The sequence below is a fragment of the Chlamydomonas reinhardtii genome, chromosome 2, assembly GCF_000002595.2.
Source record: "Chlamydomonas reinhardtii strain CC-503 cw92 mt+ chromosome 2, whole genome shotgun sequence".
Taxonomy (NCBI): Eukaryota; Viridiplantae; Chlorophyta; class Chlorophyceae; order Chlamydomonadales; family Chlamydomonadaceae; genus Chlamydomonas; species Chlamydomonas reinhardtii.
The window spans coordinates 700665-718640 of NC_057005.1; the positions used below are offsets into that span (position 1 = coordinate 700665).

At 63.7% G+C, this 17976-nt stretch overlaps 4 protein-coding genes across 4 annotated transcripts; 3 read left to right on the forward strand and 1 right to left on the reverse strand.

Moving 5' to 3' along the window:
- The first annotated feature begins 2122 nt into the window (after window positions 1–2122).
- On the forward strand, window positions 2123–2864 carry CHLRE_02g078251v5 (uncharacterized protein). The gene has a single exon (XM_043059189.1). It carries the CDS (start codon window positions 2149–2151, stop codon window positions 2374–2376), a length of 228 nt encoding a protein of 75 aa, XP_042926823.1. The 5' UTR covers window positions 2123–2148; the 3' UTR covers window positions 2377–2864.
- Window positions 2865–2944: 80 nt separating this feature from the next.
- CHLRE_02g078300v5 (uncharacterized protein) lies at window positions 2945–5241 on the forward strand. Its single transcript, XM_001701606.2, has 6 exons — window positions 2945–3091; window positions 3184–3221; window positions 3367–3424; window positions 3535–3603; window positions 3871–4036; window positions 4242–5241. Exons 5-6 carry the CDS (start codon window positions 3955–3957, stop codon window positions 4361–4363), a joined length of 204 nt encoding a protein of 67 aa, XP_001701658.2. The 5' UTR covers window positions 2945–3091; window positions 3184–3221; window positions 3367–3424; window positions 3535–3603; window positions 3871–3954; the 3' UTR covers window positions 4364–5241.
- A 181-nt stretch (window positions 5242–5422) lies between these two features.
- On the forward strand, window positions 5423–9304 carry CHLRE_02g078316v5 (uncharacterized protein). Its single transcript, XM_043059190.1, has 3 exons — window positions 5423–7777; window positions 7984–8182; window positions 8332–9304. The coding sequence occupies exon 1, from the start codon at window positions 5557–5559 to the stop codon at window positions 7357–7359; it is 1803 nt and encodes a 600-aa protein (XP_042926824.1). The 5' UTR covers window positions 5423–5556; the 3' UTR covers window positions 7360–7777; window positions 7984–8182; window positions 8332–9304.
- A 2-nt stretch (window positions 9305–9306) lies between these two features.
- On the reverse strand, window positions 9307–17182 carry CHLRE_02g078350v5 (uncharacterized protein). The gene is made up of 15 exons (XM_043059191.1): window positions 16517–17182; window positions 16196–16291; window positions 15630–15678; window positions 15194–15265; window positions 14929–14987; window positions 14738–14819; window positions 14497–14618; window positions 14165–14304; window positions 13781–13971; window positions 13532–13579; window positions 13237–13305; window positions 13028–13134; window positions 12652–12883; window positions 11081–12442; window positions 9307–10942 (listed from the first exon to the last, which is right to left on the reverse strand). The coding sequence occupies exons 1-15, from the start codon at window positions 16747–16749 to the stop codon at window positions 10850–10852; spliced, it is 2955 nt and encodes a 984-aa protein (XP_042926825.1). The 5' UTR covers window positions 16750–17182; the 3' UTR covers window positions 9307–10849.
- Window positions 17183–17976: the final 794 nt, after the last annotated feature.

Here is a 17976-nt window from a genome sequence, read left to right on the forward strand (position 1 = left end):
CGGCTACCAAGCCCCTCTTTTGGTTCGCTGCCTCCCGGATATTTGGAGCCTTGCCACTTTGTTTGTGGAAAGGGACGGGCCGCGCGGGTGGCTGTATGGGCGTGGCCCTTTAAGACGGATGACATCCAGACATGACGAGTATGTGGCTGCACGGAGTGAGGTCATGTGTAAGCGTGCGTTGGTGTGATCTGGAAGGACCTCTTGTCTGCAGCCGAACATCTCAAACTATATGTGCTCGCGAGTCCTGGTGATGACAGGGGCGAGGGGCGGGGCCACTGTGCCCACCCAGGGTCACCAAAGGCAATCAGGCATGCAGACGTGGGGCGAAGTCTCCATGAACAGCACTAACCAGGGCACCACCTCCCCTGGGCACGTACCCGCGGTTGTGCAAGGCACGTGTGTGTAACGGTAATAAATGTAATCTTCAAAGTTTGATGGCTTGGGTCGGTCCCGGGATGGCGGCGCGGAGGCGGCCGCCGCCAAGACCGGGAGCGAGACCGGAGCCGCCGCGCCAGCGCGCGACGCGGCAGCGCCGGTGCAGCTGCCGTTGACAACGTACGGCGGCGGCGGTGTGGCTGGTGATATGCTAGTGCCGGATCCTGGTGTGCTGGGGGCAGACGCGATGATAGGCCCATGCATGGGGATGCCGTGGCGGCAGCAGCAGCAGCAACAGCTACAGCTACAGCCGCAGCAGCGGCTCACTGAGCTTACTGACATCAGCGCCTTCCTGCCGGCGGCGGAGCCGGCAGCGGGCATGGGCTCTGGCGCAGCATGGCCGCGAGGTGGCGGCGCCGACGGCGGTGGTGGTGGTACTGGTGGTGATGGCGGCTGGGGTTTCATGGGGCTACAGGGGTCGTTTGCACTGGCCTACCGCATGGGCTGGAGCCTCCGTTGCTGCAGCCGCGGCTGCAGCAGGCGGCACCCACGACCGCCCTAGGAGATGGCGGTGCAGATGCGACAGGCAGCAGGGGCCAGTCCGGTGCCCAGCCAGGGGCGGCCGTGCCAGGGGCGCCCTCTCAGGCTGCTGGTCCCGGTGGTGGCGGCAGCGACGGCGGCGGCGGCGGCGCCTCCAGCCCCAATGGCGGCGGTCAGCAGCAGTCGGAGCAGGCAGGAGGCAGTGGGGCCACAGCGCTGCCGCCGCAAGCGGCGGTCCGCAGCCACGCGCCTCCTCGGCCTCAGCAGGGCCCTGGGGGAGGTAGCAGTAGCGGCAGTCAGGTACCGCCACCGCAGCTGCCGCCGCTGCAGCATGCACCCAGCGGGCCTGCACCCCTGACGATGCCGCAGGCGGCGACCCCTGCGGGTACGATACCGCACGTGCCTTCTGCGGCTGGCGCCTCCGCGCCTGCTTTGCCATTCCCCAAACCGCAGTTGCAATAATAATAATAATAATTCAAACGCCGGCCCATGGGGCCTGGCGTGGATTATCGGGGTAAGGTGGCTAGGGCGAGGAGGCCCATCCCCCTCGCGCTGCCACCTCACCACGCACTCCGAGGAGGTGTGGGGGAGCCGTGGCTCACCCACCTCTCGGTTTGAGTTCCTGCTCGGTTACTCGGCGCATTTTGATAATGCCGCCCGCACTGTTCACAGCGTGTGTGTGGAGCCTCTCTCCGCATACTCGTGCGGCTGTGTGGGTCACCCCAAGTTGAGAGGTGAGCAGCTTAGTGAGGTTGCAAGGGATGGCCCCAGTCACTCCGAGCGCAAGGCATTCATTGGTGGAGTAGTGGACCGTCCATCCGGCCGCTTCCAGCAGTCGCTTGAGTTCTTGGTGTTGTTGAGATTTTTCTTCCCGCTTGTCCAAATGGCGAACGTCAGAGCTGTAACCGATTTCAAGGATATAGATGGGCAGCCGTGCTTTGTTCAGGGGCGGGCGGTACCCTTCTCTATGTGTTTCATGGGCGGGCAGGTTTGGGATGAACAGAATGTCAGGTCTGAGCCTTGTAACCGCAGTTGCAACCCGGGCACACGCCTGTGCTGCCGGCACCGGCGGGGCTGCAGCTGCACGGCGCGCCGACCGCGCTGCCGCCGCATCCGGCTGTAGCACCGCACACGGGGCCGCCTGCGTGGCCGCCTGCGACTGGCACCGCACCGCCACAGCTTCCAAGTGGCATCTTGTCGCCTGAGGTCCTACAAGCATTGGTTGCATCCAACATGGCACAGGCGGCACAGCAGGCGCATGCGTCGAGAGGCGGCGCGTCAGCGGCAGCGGGAGCGACTCCGCCGCCCTCGCTGCCGCAGCTGCCGTTCATGCCACCTGGCATGTTTCCCTTTCTGCCACAGTTTCCGCTAGTGATGCCGCAGCCGCCAGCAGGACAGCCGCCGTTGCTGCAGCCGCCGGCGCCGCCGCAGTCGCCTGCACCGGGGGGCAGTGAGAACTAGACGTGCATGGGCTGCGAGGGCGAAATCGGCTCTGACAGGTGCAGGGAGCACTCGGGCCGCCGTTGCTGTGCTTGGAAACCGTGTGTGCCACCCAGGCGCAGCCTGTCACGGCGCGAAATGATATGAACGGTTGGGGATAGCAGGCCGTGGTGCTACGCTGCGGGCGCGGACCAGTGTTGCTGTCTCTGGATGGATTCGGTGGGTGCAAGCTCCCTCCACGCAGGAAGGAACTGTGAGGTGTGAACTCTATGGGAATGGCTGGAAAGACAGGCGTGTGTACAGAACTCACCGGGGATTCGGGGAACATGCCTGGGACTGGGAGCATGGGTGCACGCAGGTGCGGGTTCAAAGGTTGCCCAAGGTTCCTTCCGCCCGGCGCGAGAAAGGCTGAGAGGCCTGAGCATACATGCATGTACGCATGCCAAAGTTATGGCTGGAGGTTGCAATGTCAAAGCGCTGTGACTTGTGAGTCGGCCACCGCAATGGACCGCATTTTGGTGCCTTGGCCCGTCGCCGCAACATGTAGCCCTGCGTCATGCAACATTGTTGTAGCATTTAAGCAATGCTTCTTACCCGCAAGAACGTAGCTGTGAGGCCTGCCCGCGCGGCCAGGCGCGACGTCAGGGCCATGTCTCTGCTTGGAAACCTCTTCGGCGGGGGCTCGAAGCCCACCAGCAGCACCTCCAACTTCCACCAGCTGAGCGCGCTGGACATTGTGAGTGCTGTAGATTGCAGCGCTGGGGGCGTTCTGCGAGCTGACCTCGGTATCTCTCTTGAGACGTTCTTTCCTGTGCCTTCCTACTACAGGACAAGAAGAACGTGGACTTCAAGAGCCTCAACAACAGGTGGGTCGACTGGAGAGTGCAAGGAGCACAGTCGGCTTGGAGGTATCGCTTGAACGCCAGGGAAACGCGTCAGGATGTGGTTGCTTGATGCCATTCTCGAGCTTAAGCTCCCGTTCCTGGTTCCTTCGAAACCTTGTTCTTGCAGGGTGGTTCTGGTCGTTAACGTTGCAAGCAAATGAGGCCTGACTGCCGCGAACTACAAGGTGTGTGGAACTGGCAGGGCACCGAGCGGCTGGCGCGTCCGTCCCTCACACTCCAGAGGCCTCAAACAATCACGCGCCCCCACTCCCCCGCTCCCTGGTCACTCCCGCAGGAGTTCGCGACTCTGCTTGGCAAGTACCCCGCGACTGACCTGACCATCGTCGCTTTCCCCTGCAACCAGGTTAGTGCCCGTCCCCGACCAACACAGCCAGGCCGCACTGCGTGCCACTGCTCCACACTTCCACCCCGCCTTCCACCCCGACGAGCCCCGCCTTGCTGAATCCCCTGCTATTGTCGCACAATCACACATCCCTCTCGCACCCTGCGTCTGTCCTTCCTTCCCTTGCCTCCATTCTGGGTTCGGAACTGCCCCACTCTTCCCCCTCGCAACTCCTCCCCCCCCCCTCTCCCACCCCTCCCACCCACCCCAACCTCCAACCCCACACAGTTTGGTGGCCAGGAGCCTGGCACCAACGCCGAGATCAAGGCCTTTGCGTCCGCCCGCGGCTTCAGCGGCGCCGGCGCGCTGCTGATGGACAAGGTGGACGTGAACGGCGCCAACGCCAGCCCCGTGTACAACTTCCTCAAGGTGGCCGCAGGCGACACCTCGGACAGTGATTGTGCAGGGGGGTGGGGGCGGGTGGGGAGGGAAGGCGGGGACGCCGATGGTCTGGGATAAGGCAGGCGGGCCCCAGTGATGGGCTCGGCACGCTGGGCGTTGATCTGTCGTGTCCACCCAACCCGCACCTTCTGCGTCTGACCTGGCCCTCTCCCGCCTCCCCCCCAACCTCCCCTCTCCTCCTGCTCCCTCCTCCCCAGTCGGCTGGAACTTTGGCAAGTTCCTGGTGCGCCCCGATGGCACCGTGTTCGGCCGCTACGCGCCCACCACCGGCCCCCTGTCGCTCGAGAAGTACATTGTCGAGCTCATCAACAGCCGCTAAGCGAGCTGGACAGCTGCGTGCGGCGGCGCTGATGGGGCAGCACATGCCGGTATTGGCTGTCATTGGCAGCAGCGGCGTACGTGCTTACGTGCTGGCGCGTGTGCGCGTGCTCGAGTTTGACCGAGTGCCGGAGGGGGCGCGCGATGCGCCGTCACCGGAGGGAGGCGGGGTTCGGGTGCACGCCGCGTGTGTCGGCTGTGGCAGCGGCGGCGGCTGTGTGGCAGCAGTTCCTACGGAGGGGATGGACAACGTTGAACTTGGTGACGACGTATGTGAGACATGAACGTCCCCTCACCCGGGAACCGTCGCACCGACGGGGCCGGAGGCTCTGGGTGGAGGTGGGCAGGTGGCGTGCTGCGTTTGCGGTGCGAGGGTGGGGCAGTGGCAAGTATGGCAGGCGGGGTCTGTCACCCTGTCTGTCAGAGTTGCGCTGCTTGGCCCTGCGCTGCGGTCTGTTGCGGTTGTCCTGCTCCGCCGTCCGAGCTTTCAGGATTGAGCCCTTTGTTTCGGTCGAGGTGTCCTGGGGGGCCGAGGATGGGGGCGCGCCAAAGCTTGTATCGTAGGGGCTGGCGCTCGGGCGTGTGGCGTGTGTGACACGCCGCCGCCCGCTGATCCCCGAAGCCGCACATGGTATAGTCGCGCGCCGTGTATCCCAATCAAATAGGTCGTGATTGGAGCACGTGTGTTCAGTGCCCGCCGCTGTATGATGCTGAGTCGCCGCAATTTGGCGCCCTGAGTGGTGCCGGCGGCGCTCAGCGGATTCAGGAATGAATCAGGCGTGCGGGCCGCGGCGCCATGGAGCGTTGCTTCGGGAGGAGGCCTGTTCTGGTCTTATCAAATTGATGCATGCACTAATGCACTTGTAACCATACGTTATCAGTATGCCTGAGTGCCAGCAGATGGCGCCTGGATGGCATCTATGGGATGGCAGCGCGGGGTTCGTGGCTTGGGGGTGCATGGGCCAGGGCCAGGCACACTGCCCGGCAACGACAAGTGCGGAGGTCAGCTAAGTATTAATTGCAGGACTCGTATACACAGTGGCACATAGGAAATATTAGAAGCATTTATGAACCGCCTGCCACATACAACCTGTAAAGATGCAAGAATTTCTCTTCGGACTTGTCAAAATTGGATTACGTACTAGTAGCTATCCTGGTTCTTCATAGTGTATAAGTAACATCGTCAGTAGGCCGATGGCCGGGCGACAGCGCCGGCAGCAACCGGCCGACGATGCACTCCCGGACTGGACGGACAGCGAGCCTGAGGACTATCTCGAGGAGCTGCGGCAAGAAGCTCGTGAGAAGGCTTCAACAAAGCTTAACATTACTGAGCAAGTCGTGGCGGATTTGTGCCACTGTGTGCGCTACTCTAGCCTTGACCCGGAGCTTCGCGCCTCTGTGCGTTTCAAGCTGCGGCGCCTTGCGGCCAGCAGTGGGCAAGGCCACGCGTATGCAGAAGCAGCCCTGGAGACGCCTCAACACCTCTACTTGCTTTTACACAGCACCTGCAGTGGTGGCAAGAGCGGCGGCCACGGCAGTAGCGGCAGTGCTGACGATGCAGCCGCTGCCAGTCTGGCGGACGTCCTCACGCCCGCAGACCTGCGGCGGTGCCGGTTGACGCCGCCCGACACACGCAGACACGCCGCCAGTGGCAGCAGCCGGGGGCGCAGGGGCTTCAGCAGGGCACCCCGTACAGGCGGAGCCACTGGTGCGGCAGCAGTGGCGGCCGATGGCGCGGAAGTGGGGGCGTCGGCGGGGGCATCGGCAAGCCCGCGCGAGCTAGGGCACGACTTGCAACAGGAGCAGCAGCAGCACTCTCAGACACACTACCTTCTTGGGTACTGCGTCATCCTGCAACGCCGGTGGCAGCAGCTCAGCCCTACGCCCTCGGGTGCGAGCAGCAGCACCAGCAGCAGTAGCAATAGCAGCACCAGCACCGGCACTAGCTACTGCCTGATCGAGTTCTTCGACACGCTTGCCCCCGGATACAACCTTGGACAGCTGCTGTGGCGGAGGGCCGGGCAGCTCTTGCTGGCTGCAGCCGGCAGTAGCACCAGCAGCAGCAGTGACGCCAGCTTGAGCAGCAGTAATAGTGCCGGTACCGGTACCGGCAGTAGCAGTTGTGGCGATGCAGGCGGCCTGTTGTTGCGGCGCTGGCCGTTCCCGCTCGCGCCCAACAACATCCTGTACTGGGCGAAGGCCGAGTCGCGCATCCCCGAGCTACAGCCCGGCGGCCTGCTGCGGGCCTTCCGCCAGCTACAGGCGGCAGCGGCAAACGGCAGTAGCAGTAGCGTCGATGAGGGCAGGAGTAGCAGAAGGAGCCCGCCGATTGGGGCTGACAGCGGCGCGGCGGTGGCGGGCGCGGCGGGTGCTGTGAGGCCGGAGGGGGCGGAGGGGGCGGAGGGCGATGACACGCGGGCGTTCCGGCGCTTCTGTGAGGGGCCGCTGCAGTGGCACAGCGCCGCCGTTGACATCTACCTGGACGGTCTGAACGAGGCAGATGCTTGCGCGGGTGCTGGAAGCAGCAGCGCAATGGGGTGGAGGGGAACAGCAGGGACGTCGTGTGCTGGAGAGGCAGTTGGAGGCGGCGGCGAGCAGAAACGCACTGGCGCGGGTGTTGACACGGGTGGCGCGCTCCCAGCAGCAACAGCCGTGGCAGCAGTCCCGGCGCGGCCTCGCGCAGGCGGCTCCGGCGGCCGCAGGCGCAGCCCCAGACCCTTGGCGGCAGTGGCATGGCAAGGGCATGTGCAAGGCCCGGCTGCAGCAGCAGTATCAGTTGCCGTAAGGGCTGGCGGCGCTGCGCGCGGCAGCAGGGCCATTGCGGCGGCGGTGGCTAGCGCCGTCGCTGTGACGCATTGCGCGCTGCAGCCGGGGCTCACAGCGGCTGCCGTGAGGATGACGCCGCGGCCGACCTGCGGCACGTGTGTGCTGCGCGGCCCACAACCGCTGCTTACACGTGTTCGTGGCCTGGCGCTGAGCCGTGTGGTGTGGGGCTGAACGGGTGCGGACGTACATGGTGACTAGATCGCGGACAGGGAGCGGCGGTGTCGTGTTGTCGTGCCCCTAGTCATTTACCTGATTTGCGTGATACCGTGGTCCGTTGTCCCATCACATAACGGTGTCCTGCAGCCCGATCGCAAGCGCCTATGACGGCCGGGCCTACGCACCCGTGATCCGGAATGCGGCAGGATAACGTCGGTTGTGTGCGTTCCTTGCGGCTTGCTTTCATCTTCCAAAAATACATGAAATGTCAAATGCAGAAATGGATAAGGGCGATAGCGACGATGGTACAGTGTTGTGAACGCACTGAGTGCAGTGTCCCACAACGAGCTCGACGACACCGCGCAGCTGCGTGCTGGACCCTAGCACTGGCGCGGCAGAGGTGGTGGAGCAACACGAGCTTGACGTGCGGCGGGTGCGTGCAACGGGTTGCGTTGGTTGCGTTGCTGAGGTGCGGCTGCAGAGTCAATAGAGCGTGCTGGGTTGTTGCGCGGCTCGATTGCCTCCATTGGGGCCTCGTCAAGCGGCGGGCAGCCGCTCAGTAGGCTTTTTCCCCGTCATCCGCTTGCTTGGCTCTGTGGGCACATTGCTCAACGCCTGCATTCGCCTGGCCATCCACAGGCCGCCAAGTACTGTCTGTCAAGCTCATGAGGCCAGCCGCAGCGCCCCCTGCTGCATCTGTGCTGGCGTCCAGCCTGGGCGCTGAGGGCCTGCGCCAGCTGGCGACTCACCCGCACCTCGGACTGCGGGAGGCGGTGGTGCGGGTGGCGGCGGAGGCCGCACTGGAGCCGCTGCAGAGCCTGGTGGGCTGGAGGCGGAGGTGCGTGGAGGATCATGTACTAAGAGCTGGGGCAGTAGCTTTCGTTGCCCGTGGGAACAGGACAGGATGCTTGCCTGCTCTCAGGTCACAGCGCTCAACCCTGACCTGCCAGCTCCCGGTGTCACGGCACCCTGCCACGACAACCACAGGCTCCTTGAGGCGCACACGCAGGCGGTAGCGGCTTGCCAAACGGAGGGGGGCGATGGAGCCGCCGCTACTGCAGCCGCTGCAGATTCGACAGACTGCAGGAGCTGCTTCGGACACTGCTGCAGCTTGAGGCAGAGGCCGCTGCTGCTACGGCCTCTGATCCCGCTGCTCCTGCCAGGCAGCATGGATCGGGCAGCACGAATCTGGTACTGCCGCAGCCGCTGCCGCCATCGTGGCCGGCTGCCTGCCGGCACTGTGTGCCCTGCTGAGAAAGGAGCAGCAGGTGGCGGCTGGCGGGAGGGGCACCACCGGTGCCGCCGTCAGCGGCATGCGCGGACGCATAGTGCAGGACCTGGTGCTGTGGTGCCTCATCAACATCAGCAACATTTATCAACGCCGGCACGGGTAGCATTACTGAACGACACCAGCACCAGAGCATGCAGCAGCAGGGCCCGGCGGCGCAGGTGCTGTCCACCGGCGACACAGCTGTGCTGGAAGCGCTGCCCCGCGTGCCGCGAGGCGTGTGCTGCGGCGGCTGCTATGGCTGGCGCGAGATGGGGCGGAGACGAAGCGCGAGGACGCGACAGCGCTTGCAGGACTGCGTGTGCGCAGTGCCGGAGGCAGGCGCAGCGGCAGTTGACCGGACGCCTGGGGGCCGCTGTCCGATGGGCCAGTACTGCACGCAGCCCATCAGTGCAGTGTCCGCCCAACAGCAGCGGCAGCGGCCATGTCACTGCGAGGGCACCGGTAGCTGAGATGCTGTTAAGTGTAGGGCCGTCTTGCTGCAGCGTTTGGGAGCACGCGTGTGGGAGCTGCAGGTAGAGGTTGCATGCATGGTGGAGTTTGCATGGCTAGCAGCACTGGGCAAGGAACCAGGGGCGCAGCCAGTCGCGGCCCTAGGCCTCATACATGTGCTGTTGTGCAGCCAACTGTCTCAGCTGGTGGTGTCGAGTACGCTATACCCAAGTTCGGAAGTGTTTCAAGTAGGGACAACCACTGCTATGGACAGGCTTGCCGCGTGTACATGAATAGAATAGCCGGCCAGGCGGCTGCAAGTCTGTACGTAACGCTAATGCGAGCCTGTCCCTTCACAATGTCTCCCTGGCAGTTAGCTCGTACAGTAAATGCTACAAGCAGCAGGTCCGATCGGCCACCCACCGCGTCTTTACCGGCGGTACGTTCCCGCGCACTTGCCTCACGTGTTCTGCACTCGTCGTTAGTCACCATCACTCGTCACCTGGTCGTCACCTCTGAAGACCCACAAGCACTTCATCGTGTCACTGCAGTCCCGCATCATCCGTGTCAAACACACAGATCCCCAAGCAGCTACACCGCCCGTGAACCGTACGGCGGAACGGTCGCCTCTTGTCACCAATCACGCCACACCGTATGTCCGATTTAGTCACAGGTTGTGTCCACCACGGGCGCCCTATGGAGCAGGGGTGCTAAGGAAAGTGCTTGGCATCGTGAATGTGCGCGGACCGCCGTTACGAAGTCATGCCTGCGAACTAGGCAGGGGACCCTCCCCAACAACGGACGCCCCGCCGACATGCATGCGAGCGAGGATGCACACAGAATGCACAATGACAAGGACACGACAAAAAGAGGCCGGGGCAAGCCTTCAGTTGCTAAAACCCTACAGTCTCATTTCCGCCGCCATGTGTGCCACCAATGCCATGCCGCCACCGAGTAGCCCTCAAGCCACAGTGCGCGTGCCAGAACGTGCAGCCGCCCCCGATGTGACCAATGCCCGCCCACGACAACCTGGCATTGACACATACCAGCCCGGGAACGCGTCAGGGGCCTCCCACAAAGCGCACAGGATCAAAGAGTCCTGCGGGGTGCCCGCCTCCCGCAGATTGCATGCAGACACTGCGGTGCTGCCGCCACCGTGACACGGCCCACTGCTGCATGCCCCAACTAACTGCCCCAAGCTTGCAACAGCAACGCCTCCAACAGCAAACCCTAGCACGAGCCCGGGTGCGTTTAGCTGCAGCCTCCGCAAAGCATCTGCCACACGTACCAGAAAAAATTTCAGGATGAATTCACCAACTCTAGCCAAGCCCTAACGCCACTGGCGGAGCGGAGCAAGACACTTCCGGGCACCGGGCGACCCGGCACCGGGCGACCTGACAGTAGCACCCGTGCTGCTAAAGGTCTTGCTTGCTCTCACTGCACCAATGCCGCTCTGGCAGCCGCAGGGGCGATAACCCGCACACCTATACTAGTAATAGACTTCATTCCTGACTTGTAACCTCTATCCAATAGTAAGCCAGGACATGTAAGAAACCGCCGCGGTGGCCTGGCGCGCATGATTGCGCGCGCAACTGCAGCATTCCGCTGCTGCTAGCACCCGCTCCCGCCTTCCATACCGCCAACGCTCCAAACGCCAGCTGGCGCTGGCGCCGCAGCCGCAGCCGCGTGCATGGACACAGGCACAGGCACAGCCGCTGCGGCAGCTCGGCACCTGCCGCCGGTACTGCCACTGGCATCCCCACCGTCTGCCGGTGGCAGGGGTAGTCACATCGGTGGCGAGTGCCTGGGTGCGTTATGATCGTGCAGCGGCCCCGACGCCACGTGCAGATTGCCCAGCACGCCACGTGCCAGGTCAGCCTACAGGAGACACGGAATAACAGGCCGACAAAAGAGGTTAGGAAGAAGCTAATAACATGCCATCGCATTGCGCAGCAACCGTGCCCGGACACCCAATCACCCAGCTTGGTTGTGACTACACCAAGGCCCCACACGCACCTCGATTGCGTCCTGTGCTGTGGGCGAGTCGGCGTCCCCCCGCGGCATGTCCGGCACCAGTACCGTCCCCACCGCGCCGCCCTCCTGGTCCATGGCCAGCAGCACGGCGCCGCCCAGGCTGGTGCGGCTGCTGACACCGACGACGCCGTGCATGCCCGTCAGGCTGGTGCCGTGGCTGCCGGGCATCAGCGGCGTGCCAGGCACCGTGGAGGCGGGGCTGCCACCCGCAAGCAACGACATTCGCGGGTTCAGGGCACGGGCGCTGTGTTGCTGCGGCCGGTAACGGCCACCCGCGCCGCGACCAGCGGTGCTGCCGCCGCCAGTCGAGGAGGCCCCAGGCGAAGAGCCGGCCAGATGCATAACGATGCCCGGACCCGAACCGCCCGCCACAAGCAACTGGTGCGAGTCTGTAAGGCCGACTGTGGCGGCGCCGACCGGCACACCCAAGCTGGGCCGCTGGAAGGGACCGCAGGGTATGATCTGGGCACCGGAGTCAGCCGTGGCTCCAGCCACAGGCAAGCCAAGGCTAGGGCGCTGGAAGGGACCGCCACTGGCGCCACGGTCGCTGTTCTCAGCGGCGAAGGCAGCCGAGGCCGCCACCGCGGCGGCTGAGCCAGGCCGCCGCCAGTCACTTGCGACGCTGCCGGCGGCGGCGGCGTGTGCCGAAGGGGTACTCAGCGTCTGCTGCTGCTGCTGCTGCTGCTGTTGCTGCTCCAGCCTGCTGGCCGTGAGGAAGACGGACTGGAACCCCGGCTCGCAGAAGGGCGACACACCACGTGTCGCGGCGGTGTCGGTGCCTCCGCCAGAAGCCGCAGCCGCCGTGCCAATGTAGCCGGGACCGGGGTTGCCGTTCGGCACAATGATGACCGGCGGCACGCCCAGACGGCTGCTGGCGTGATGCTCCTGCGGACGTTGAATGGGCGCGACCGGGTTCGGGTAGCGGGCGCCGGCAAAGGTTGCGTTCGTCACCAGCACCGCCGGCGGCGGATTGACTGGCGCCGCGGCAGGGTAGCCGCTGCCGGCACCGTCACCACACACGCTGCTGCCGTCGCCGCCGGTTCCCGGGACCACGTTGCTGTCCTCATAGAACCCGCCGTGTGCGTCCGTGCTTGCGGCGGCGGCGGTGGGCTGCAACAGCTGCACGGCGCCCGCGTCGGCTGCTGGTGCGGCGGCCGACAGGTGCGAGGCAGCGGGGGCAGTGGTGGTGGCGGCGGCGGCCTGGCCGCCACCGTAAGGCTGCTGATGATGTGCGTGCGCGCCGTACTGTTGGTGCACTTGCGGCGCAGTGCCCACCGCCGCCGCTGCTTGGTGCACCAGGGCATTCCGGCGCAGGCTGCTCTGGTGCCCGAGGTGCGCCTGCAGCTGTTTGCAACACACGGGGTTGTATGCACGGCAGGGCAAGAATGAGTAGAGGAGCCGCACCGGAGGATGTGTGCGCCGGCTGACTGCAACGTCGTTGCGACCGCGCTGCGCACGTGCCCCACACGTACGAAGCCTGTACGTACAAAACGGACTAATATGTTACTTCCACCTCCCTTGGTGCGCTCCCATACACCGACCGAGCCGCTCACAAGGTGTGGCACTGCCAACAGATCCGCAGAGGGACGCGCCACCAGCGTGTTGGCCGGCGACAGCGCGGATGGCCCCGTGCCGGCGCCGCCGCCGCTGCCCACTGCGCCACTGCCCGGCACGGCTGCGGAGTGATGGAAGTCGGGCCCCGCTCCGCTGCCCAAGCTGCCCAGCCCCCCTGGGTAGTTGGAGTAGCCGGTGGGCGGTATGCCGCTGGCGCCCACCACGTACACACTGCGGGGGATAGAAAGGGAGGGGCGTTGGCACACAGCCTTCGGCTTGTTGGGCTCTCCTGCGGGGTGCGTGCCCCCTCGACCAGTTGGGCGAGAAGAGTGGTGGACCAGGCATGGCACAGCCCGCAAGCACGCGCATCCCTACCTGTTTCCCACGATGGTGCCGGCACTGGCCTTGTGGAAGTTGCCGGCACGGCCGTAGCGCTGCATGGTCTCCTCAAACTCCCGCGGCAGGTCGATATACACGTCGTCCTGTGCAGCGATGGCGATATGAGCGTGTCAGGCACTTGCAGGTCACACAAACGATGCCAACACACACACACACACATACACACACACGCGCAGCACACGCACCATGCCCTCTCCGTCAAAGGGGTTCTCCAGCGCCACCTGCACCCCGTACAGCGTGCACACCACCACCACCTGCAGCAGGTGGAGGCAGGCGCAAGGCGGGGCACGCGTGCGTAAACGAGATGCATGGAGGCAGCGAGGCACGAACAGTCACCAGATCAGGTGCGTTAGCGTAGCACCGACCGGTTAAGCACGACGCCTCAACCACAGCGCTGCAAGCGTGCAAGCACTCGCGTGTGCCGATAGAACATAACGTACGACACAATAGCCGAAGCAGGAGGTGCCATACGGTACTCACGTAGAGGACCGCCATTACGTAGCCGGCCGGGCAGGAGCCAGTGTGGTCCTGTGGGGATGCAGGTGATCAACCAGCATGACCAACCATGTGACCAGGATGGGCCTTGCAGACGCAGCGCACAACGCGGCGGCGACCCGTGATGCTGGTCACCCACACATTCCATCAGAGCTCGAGAGACGCGAGGTGTGTCATCACAGCACGAACATACGGTACGGACACCGCCTGCGCCCAATCAGAATGGAAGCGCACCTGCTGCCATTTGCTGTCGAAGCACATGAACGCAAAGTACGGCGACATGAGGAAGATGGAGACCAGGATAAGAATGAAGGACACGTGGCGCAGCATGAAGGGCGTGCGGTACTCGCGCAGGTACCGCAGCTTCTCCAGCGCCTCCGTGCTCTTGGCGATGTACTGAGCCAGACGGCTCATGCCGCCCTCACCTGCGCGTGAGCACGGTTCGGTGCGGCGTCAATGATGGGTGGCAGCTTGCATGGAGGAGTGAAAGGGCAAGCAAGGGGAAGCGAGGGCAGCAGGTGAGGGCAAGCAATCACGTGCGCCAGTGCTGGCAAACGACTGGACACGTGTCAGGCCATTGCGACACAGGCACGTACCCACGCCGCCCACGCCACCCACCGGCCTTGGGGTAGTTGGCTTTTGCGGTGAGTGTCTCGTTGAGCACATTGAGTTGCGACAGGTAGTGGTAGCACTGGTAGTACATCTGCTTTTGGGTGTCGGCCCTCTCAGAGTCCGTCACGCGCTGGGTGAAGGAGGCGCTGTGCGTGGCGGGGCGCGCGGCCGAACAGGCGGGGCACAGGGAGGGGGCACAGGGGCAGACATGTGAGGAGAGGCATGCGCACACAGTAAAGCGGCAGCTTGGCTGGCATTTGGCAGGCACGGATGCCCCCACCCGCCCCAGTGCAAACGAGTTCGGCACACAGTCATCAGTCCCGCCCGCAGCCACCGACCTGCGCTTGGCATCGAGTTGTAGGTCGTGGCCCGATCCGTGCACGAACGCCGGCAGCCAGCCGCGTGCCTCCAGGGAGCGCCGCTCGCTCTCGCTCTCATACACCGTTCGAGACACCAGCCACTGCGTGCAGGGGCAACATGAGCACGGGCGCGCGCTCAGCAGGAGGGGCACCAGGAGCAGCAATTCCTGTATTGCATGTCTTGGACACGACCCAGCAGACCCGCGGCCACGAAGCACACCTGCTTGAGTGTGGTGAGGAACTTGATGATGAGCTGTTGACAGCGCACGGCGTGCTCTGCAGCGTCATTGCCCAGGTTGGACCTGCGGGTAAGGAAGTGCGCGTGTAGAGAACGAAGTCAATCAAAACTTGACAATGCCTGGAACCTGACCATAACCCCAACTGCCTCGCGGTCCCCACCCACGCGCGTACCTGACCAGCAGCCCGTCAGAGATGTCCCAGTCGCGGTTGCAGAAGTAGATACCCATCAGCTGCGGGTAAGGGGTAGGCAGTGTGGGAGCGGGATTAGGGAAGCGAGGCAGCACACGCGTCACAGGCACCGGCCGCCACGATACGACCTGACCCGACGTCCTGCTCACGCCCTCCACTCACTTGACTCTGGTGCTGCGGTTCCCTTGAAGCAACACACCCTCCCCCTCACTCCACCCCACAAATCCCCACGCCCCCACGCTCCCACCTGCGCCTTGAGGAACGCCATTTCTTTGAGCGCCTCGTCGCGCCGCGTGAAGGCCTGCTGGATGGCGAACACCTGCAGGTAGCAACATACGTGACAGGGGCCGGAGGCAGGACCGCAGTCAGCAGGCGGATAGATAGGCGCACGTGTGAGGTAGTGCACGTGTTGAGGTGGCACGGTAGAGGCAAGCGGCATCCTTGTGACCCCAGGCCACTTGCCATCACATCTTTCCCTTCCCGCTCGCCCCGGCCAAGCAAGTCCCTCACGTCCGCTGGCCCGCATGCTGCCCAACCGTGCACACATCTCCATCCGCCAGCAGCCTGCAGGAGGGCGCTAGCTGTGCGCGCGTGTCGTTGGCGCGCCACCGCTTGCTTATTCCCGCACCCACGGTCGTGCTGCTCCCTACTCCTGGCGCTTTCTGACCCCGATAGAGACGCACCAGCGGGAAGATTGTCCCCACACTGATAATGCTGAAGTCCTGGCGGAACCTGTGAATGATGAGTTGCGGGGCAGCGAACAGGTACGGTATAGCACCTTACTTGCTAGTTGATTGACGCGGTCTGGTTGCGACAACCCGAACTGGACATACCGTATGCACGTGCCGCCAAACGCGCCTTATGAGCCCCGACATTGTTGTGTATCCGCACTCCCGTGCATATGGTGAACATGCATGGCACGAACGGGTCGACCATCCCACATAACGGTCCGTGCGGTGCGATGTTGGTGTTGGCGTGGCAGAGGGTGGGGCAGCCGAGCTCTAGGACGCGCAGCGATGTGAACGCGGCCCCGAGACGGTATGTCACATTGTCGTATGTTGGGAAGCCTCGGGAAGTGGCATGTTGGAACGCAACCTGACCATGTCAAACAACATGCATACAGCCATAATATGCACACACGCACGCAGTCACACATGATAATCGTGGAGCTCCTGAGGACGAGGAACTTAATGGTCATGCAAGCATGTGAAACACCCCAAGCACGAGCGACACACCCCAGATGGCGCACCTGAGATCCAGGTGGTCAGACTCGCACAGGTACACGATGGCACACGCCAAGGCGCACATGAACAGGGTGCGGACGTTGAGCACAAACACGGCGGCCCTGGAGTAGTTACAAGAGGGCGCAGTGCAGGCCACCATAGGATGTCAGCACGACATGCACTCAGAGAAATATCTTTACTATTGCTGCAACTGCCGCCGCAGCAGGGAAGCAGTACACTGCTGTATCGGCGGCTTGGGACGTGCTCACCACCTTGAAAGACAACAGGGACCAACCGCCGCCTCCCCCGCTCCCCGCTGGCTCTTGCCTTCCCAAACCCCAGCATACCTGACATAGCGCAGCAGGTAAACGCGGCGTGTGGAGAGCGCCTGCACCACCGTCTCTGCGTGGCTGCGGATATCAAACCCACTCCGAAAGGACTTGAAGGACGCCCGCACGCCACCATGCCAGAAGTTGCGCCGCATGGTGTCAGCCCCTGGCGGTGTGGCGGCGGGCTCAAGGGCGGGCTCACGGGCGGGCTGCGCTCGCGCGCTCTTGAAGTTACGCTTCAGCCAGCTCATTGTCTTGTCAAATCCCTCCTGCTCCGCGATGCCCCGTTCTCTCGAGTCTTCACTAGGGCCACCCAGTTCGGCGTCAGCGTTTGCACCGCCCCAAAACCCACAGCAACCGGCACGTTGTTTTGGCGTCGACAGCGCCATTTTTGCGTTGCAAAACCACTAAAATCTGTGCTGATTCTCACAAGGACCTAGCTGCCATTATGCTTAGCAAGGAGCTCGCGGCCTTTAAGAGCCGATGCTCAGGCAGGTCACTCTGAGTCTGAATTCCCAACAAACGCCGCACATCCACAGAGCGCCAGTTGTAACAAGTTAGCCGCTTTTTAGCAAGTGTCGTGGCTGCATCGCACTTAAGTACACTCGCTCGGGCGACGGGCCAGACCTGCTAGACTTATCAACTTTGGCTCAACTTAAATAGGTATATTGCTCCCCATTTAAGACGTTGATTACTCTATCATATGAAGAGAAGCGCTCAAACTTGTGCAAAACAAGCGGTGCGACAGCGTTCGGGCATGCGGCTCATTCATGGATCGGCCACTTTTAGCGAAGCCCGCCGGGCCTCGGAGGAGGTTGGCTGAGGTAGACGATACGGCTCACAAAAGTTAGTTGCTGGTAGTGTTAGGCGAAAGCCTTAGGCGCTGACCCGTTCGCCTCCCCGCTGCTGCAGCCCGCGGGCACCCCTGCCCGCTGGCACATGCGTCTCCCGCAATTTGCGTCGTCCCCGATCGGCGCCCGCAGCCCATAACCGACGGTTAAGCCACCCTGCCCGTACCAGCCGCGCTCTGAACAATGCAGCATCAAATGTCTCAAAGGAGTGCGCTGTGCTAGTTAAAGCACACACCGTACCGGCGTACCGCGCTCCCCTACCCCAGCATGTGGCGTCTGTGACCTGTACTTGATGTGTAAGCCCAGCCGCCGTGTGTGCTTCGTGCATCCTAATGCTACCAAGTCGACTCCACGTCTCCGCCGGTCCGCCCCATGACCGCTGCCTTCGGCCATTCACGCAATCCACCGTGTTCGACACTGGTCGCCTGCCTGCAGGTGCGCTGCGACTCTGGTTCACGAGTGTGGCGTTGCGGTGTGTGTGTCTGGTGCTATCGCCTGGCCGGGCGCCCGTGGCGTGAGGAATGCGCGTCGGCAAACTACTACCAGCCTGCCAGCAAGTCAGCGGCGCCTCGTTACAGCGACTCCGGCGTTCTACCAGCCGCGCGATCACGCCTTGCTTGACGTCGC

Coding starts and splice junctions, on each gene's coding strand:
- CHLRE_02g078251v5 (XM_043059189.1), top strand. CDS start 2,149: ATGGCACAGGCGGCACAGCAGGCGCATGCGTCGAGAGGCGGCGCGTCA.
- CHLRE_02g078300v5 (XM_001701606.2), top strand. CDS start 3,955: ATGGACAAGGTGGACGTGAACGGCGCCAACGCCAGCCCCGTGTACAAC. Junction 4,037..4,241: donor CGCAGGCGACACCTCGGACA/GTGATTGTGCAG, acceptor CCTCCTCCCCAG/TCGGCTGGAACTTTGGCAAG.
- CHLRE_02g078316v5 (XM_043059190.1), top strand. CDS start 5,557: ATGGCCGGGCGACAGCGCCGGCAGCAACCGGCCGACGATGCACTCCCG.
- CHLRE_02g078350v5 (XM_043059191.1), bottom strand. CDS start 16,749: ATGAGCTGGCTGAAGCGTAACTTCAAGAGCGCGCGAGCGCAGCCCGCC. Junction 13,306..13,531: donor ACGTAATGGCGGTCCTCTAC/GTGAGTACCGTA, acceptor CACCTGCTGCAG/GTGGTGGTGGTGTGCACGCT. Junction 12,443..12,651: donor TGTTGGCAGTGCCACACCTT/GTGAGCGGCTCG, acceptor TGTTGCAAACAG/CTGCAGGCGCACCTCGGGCA.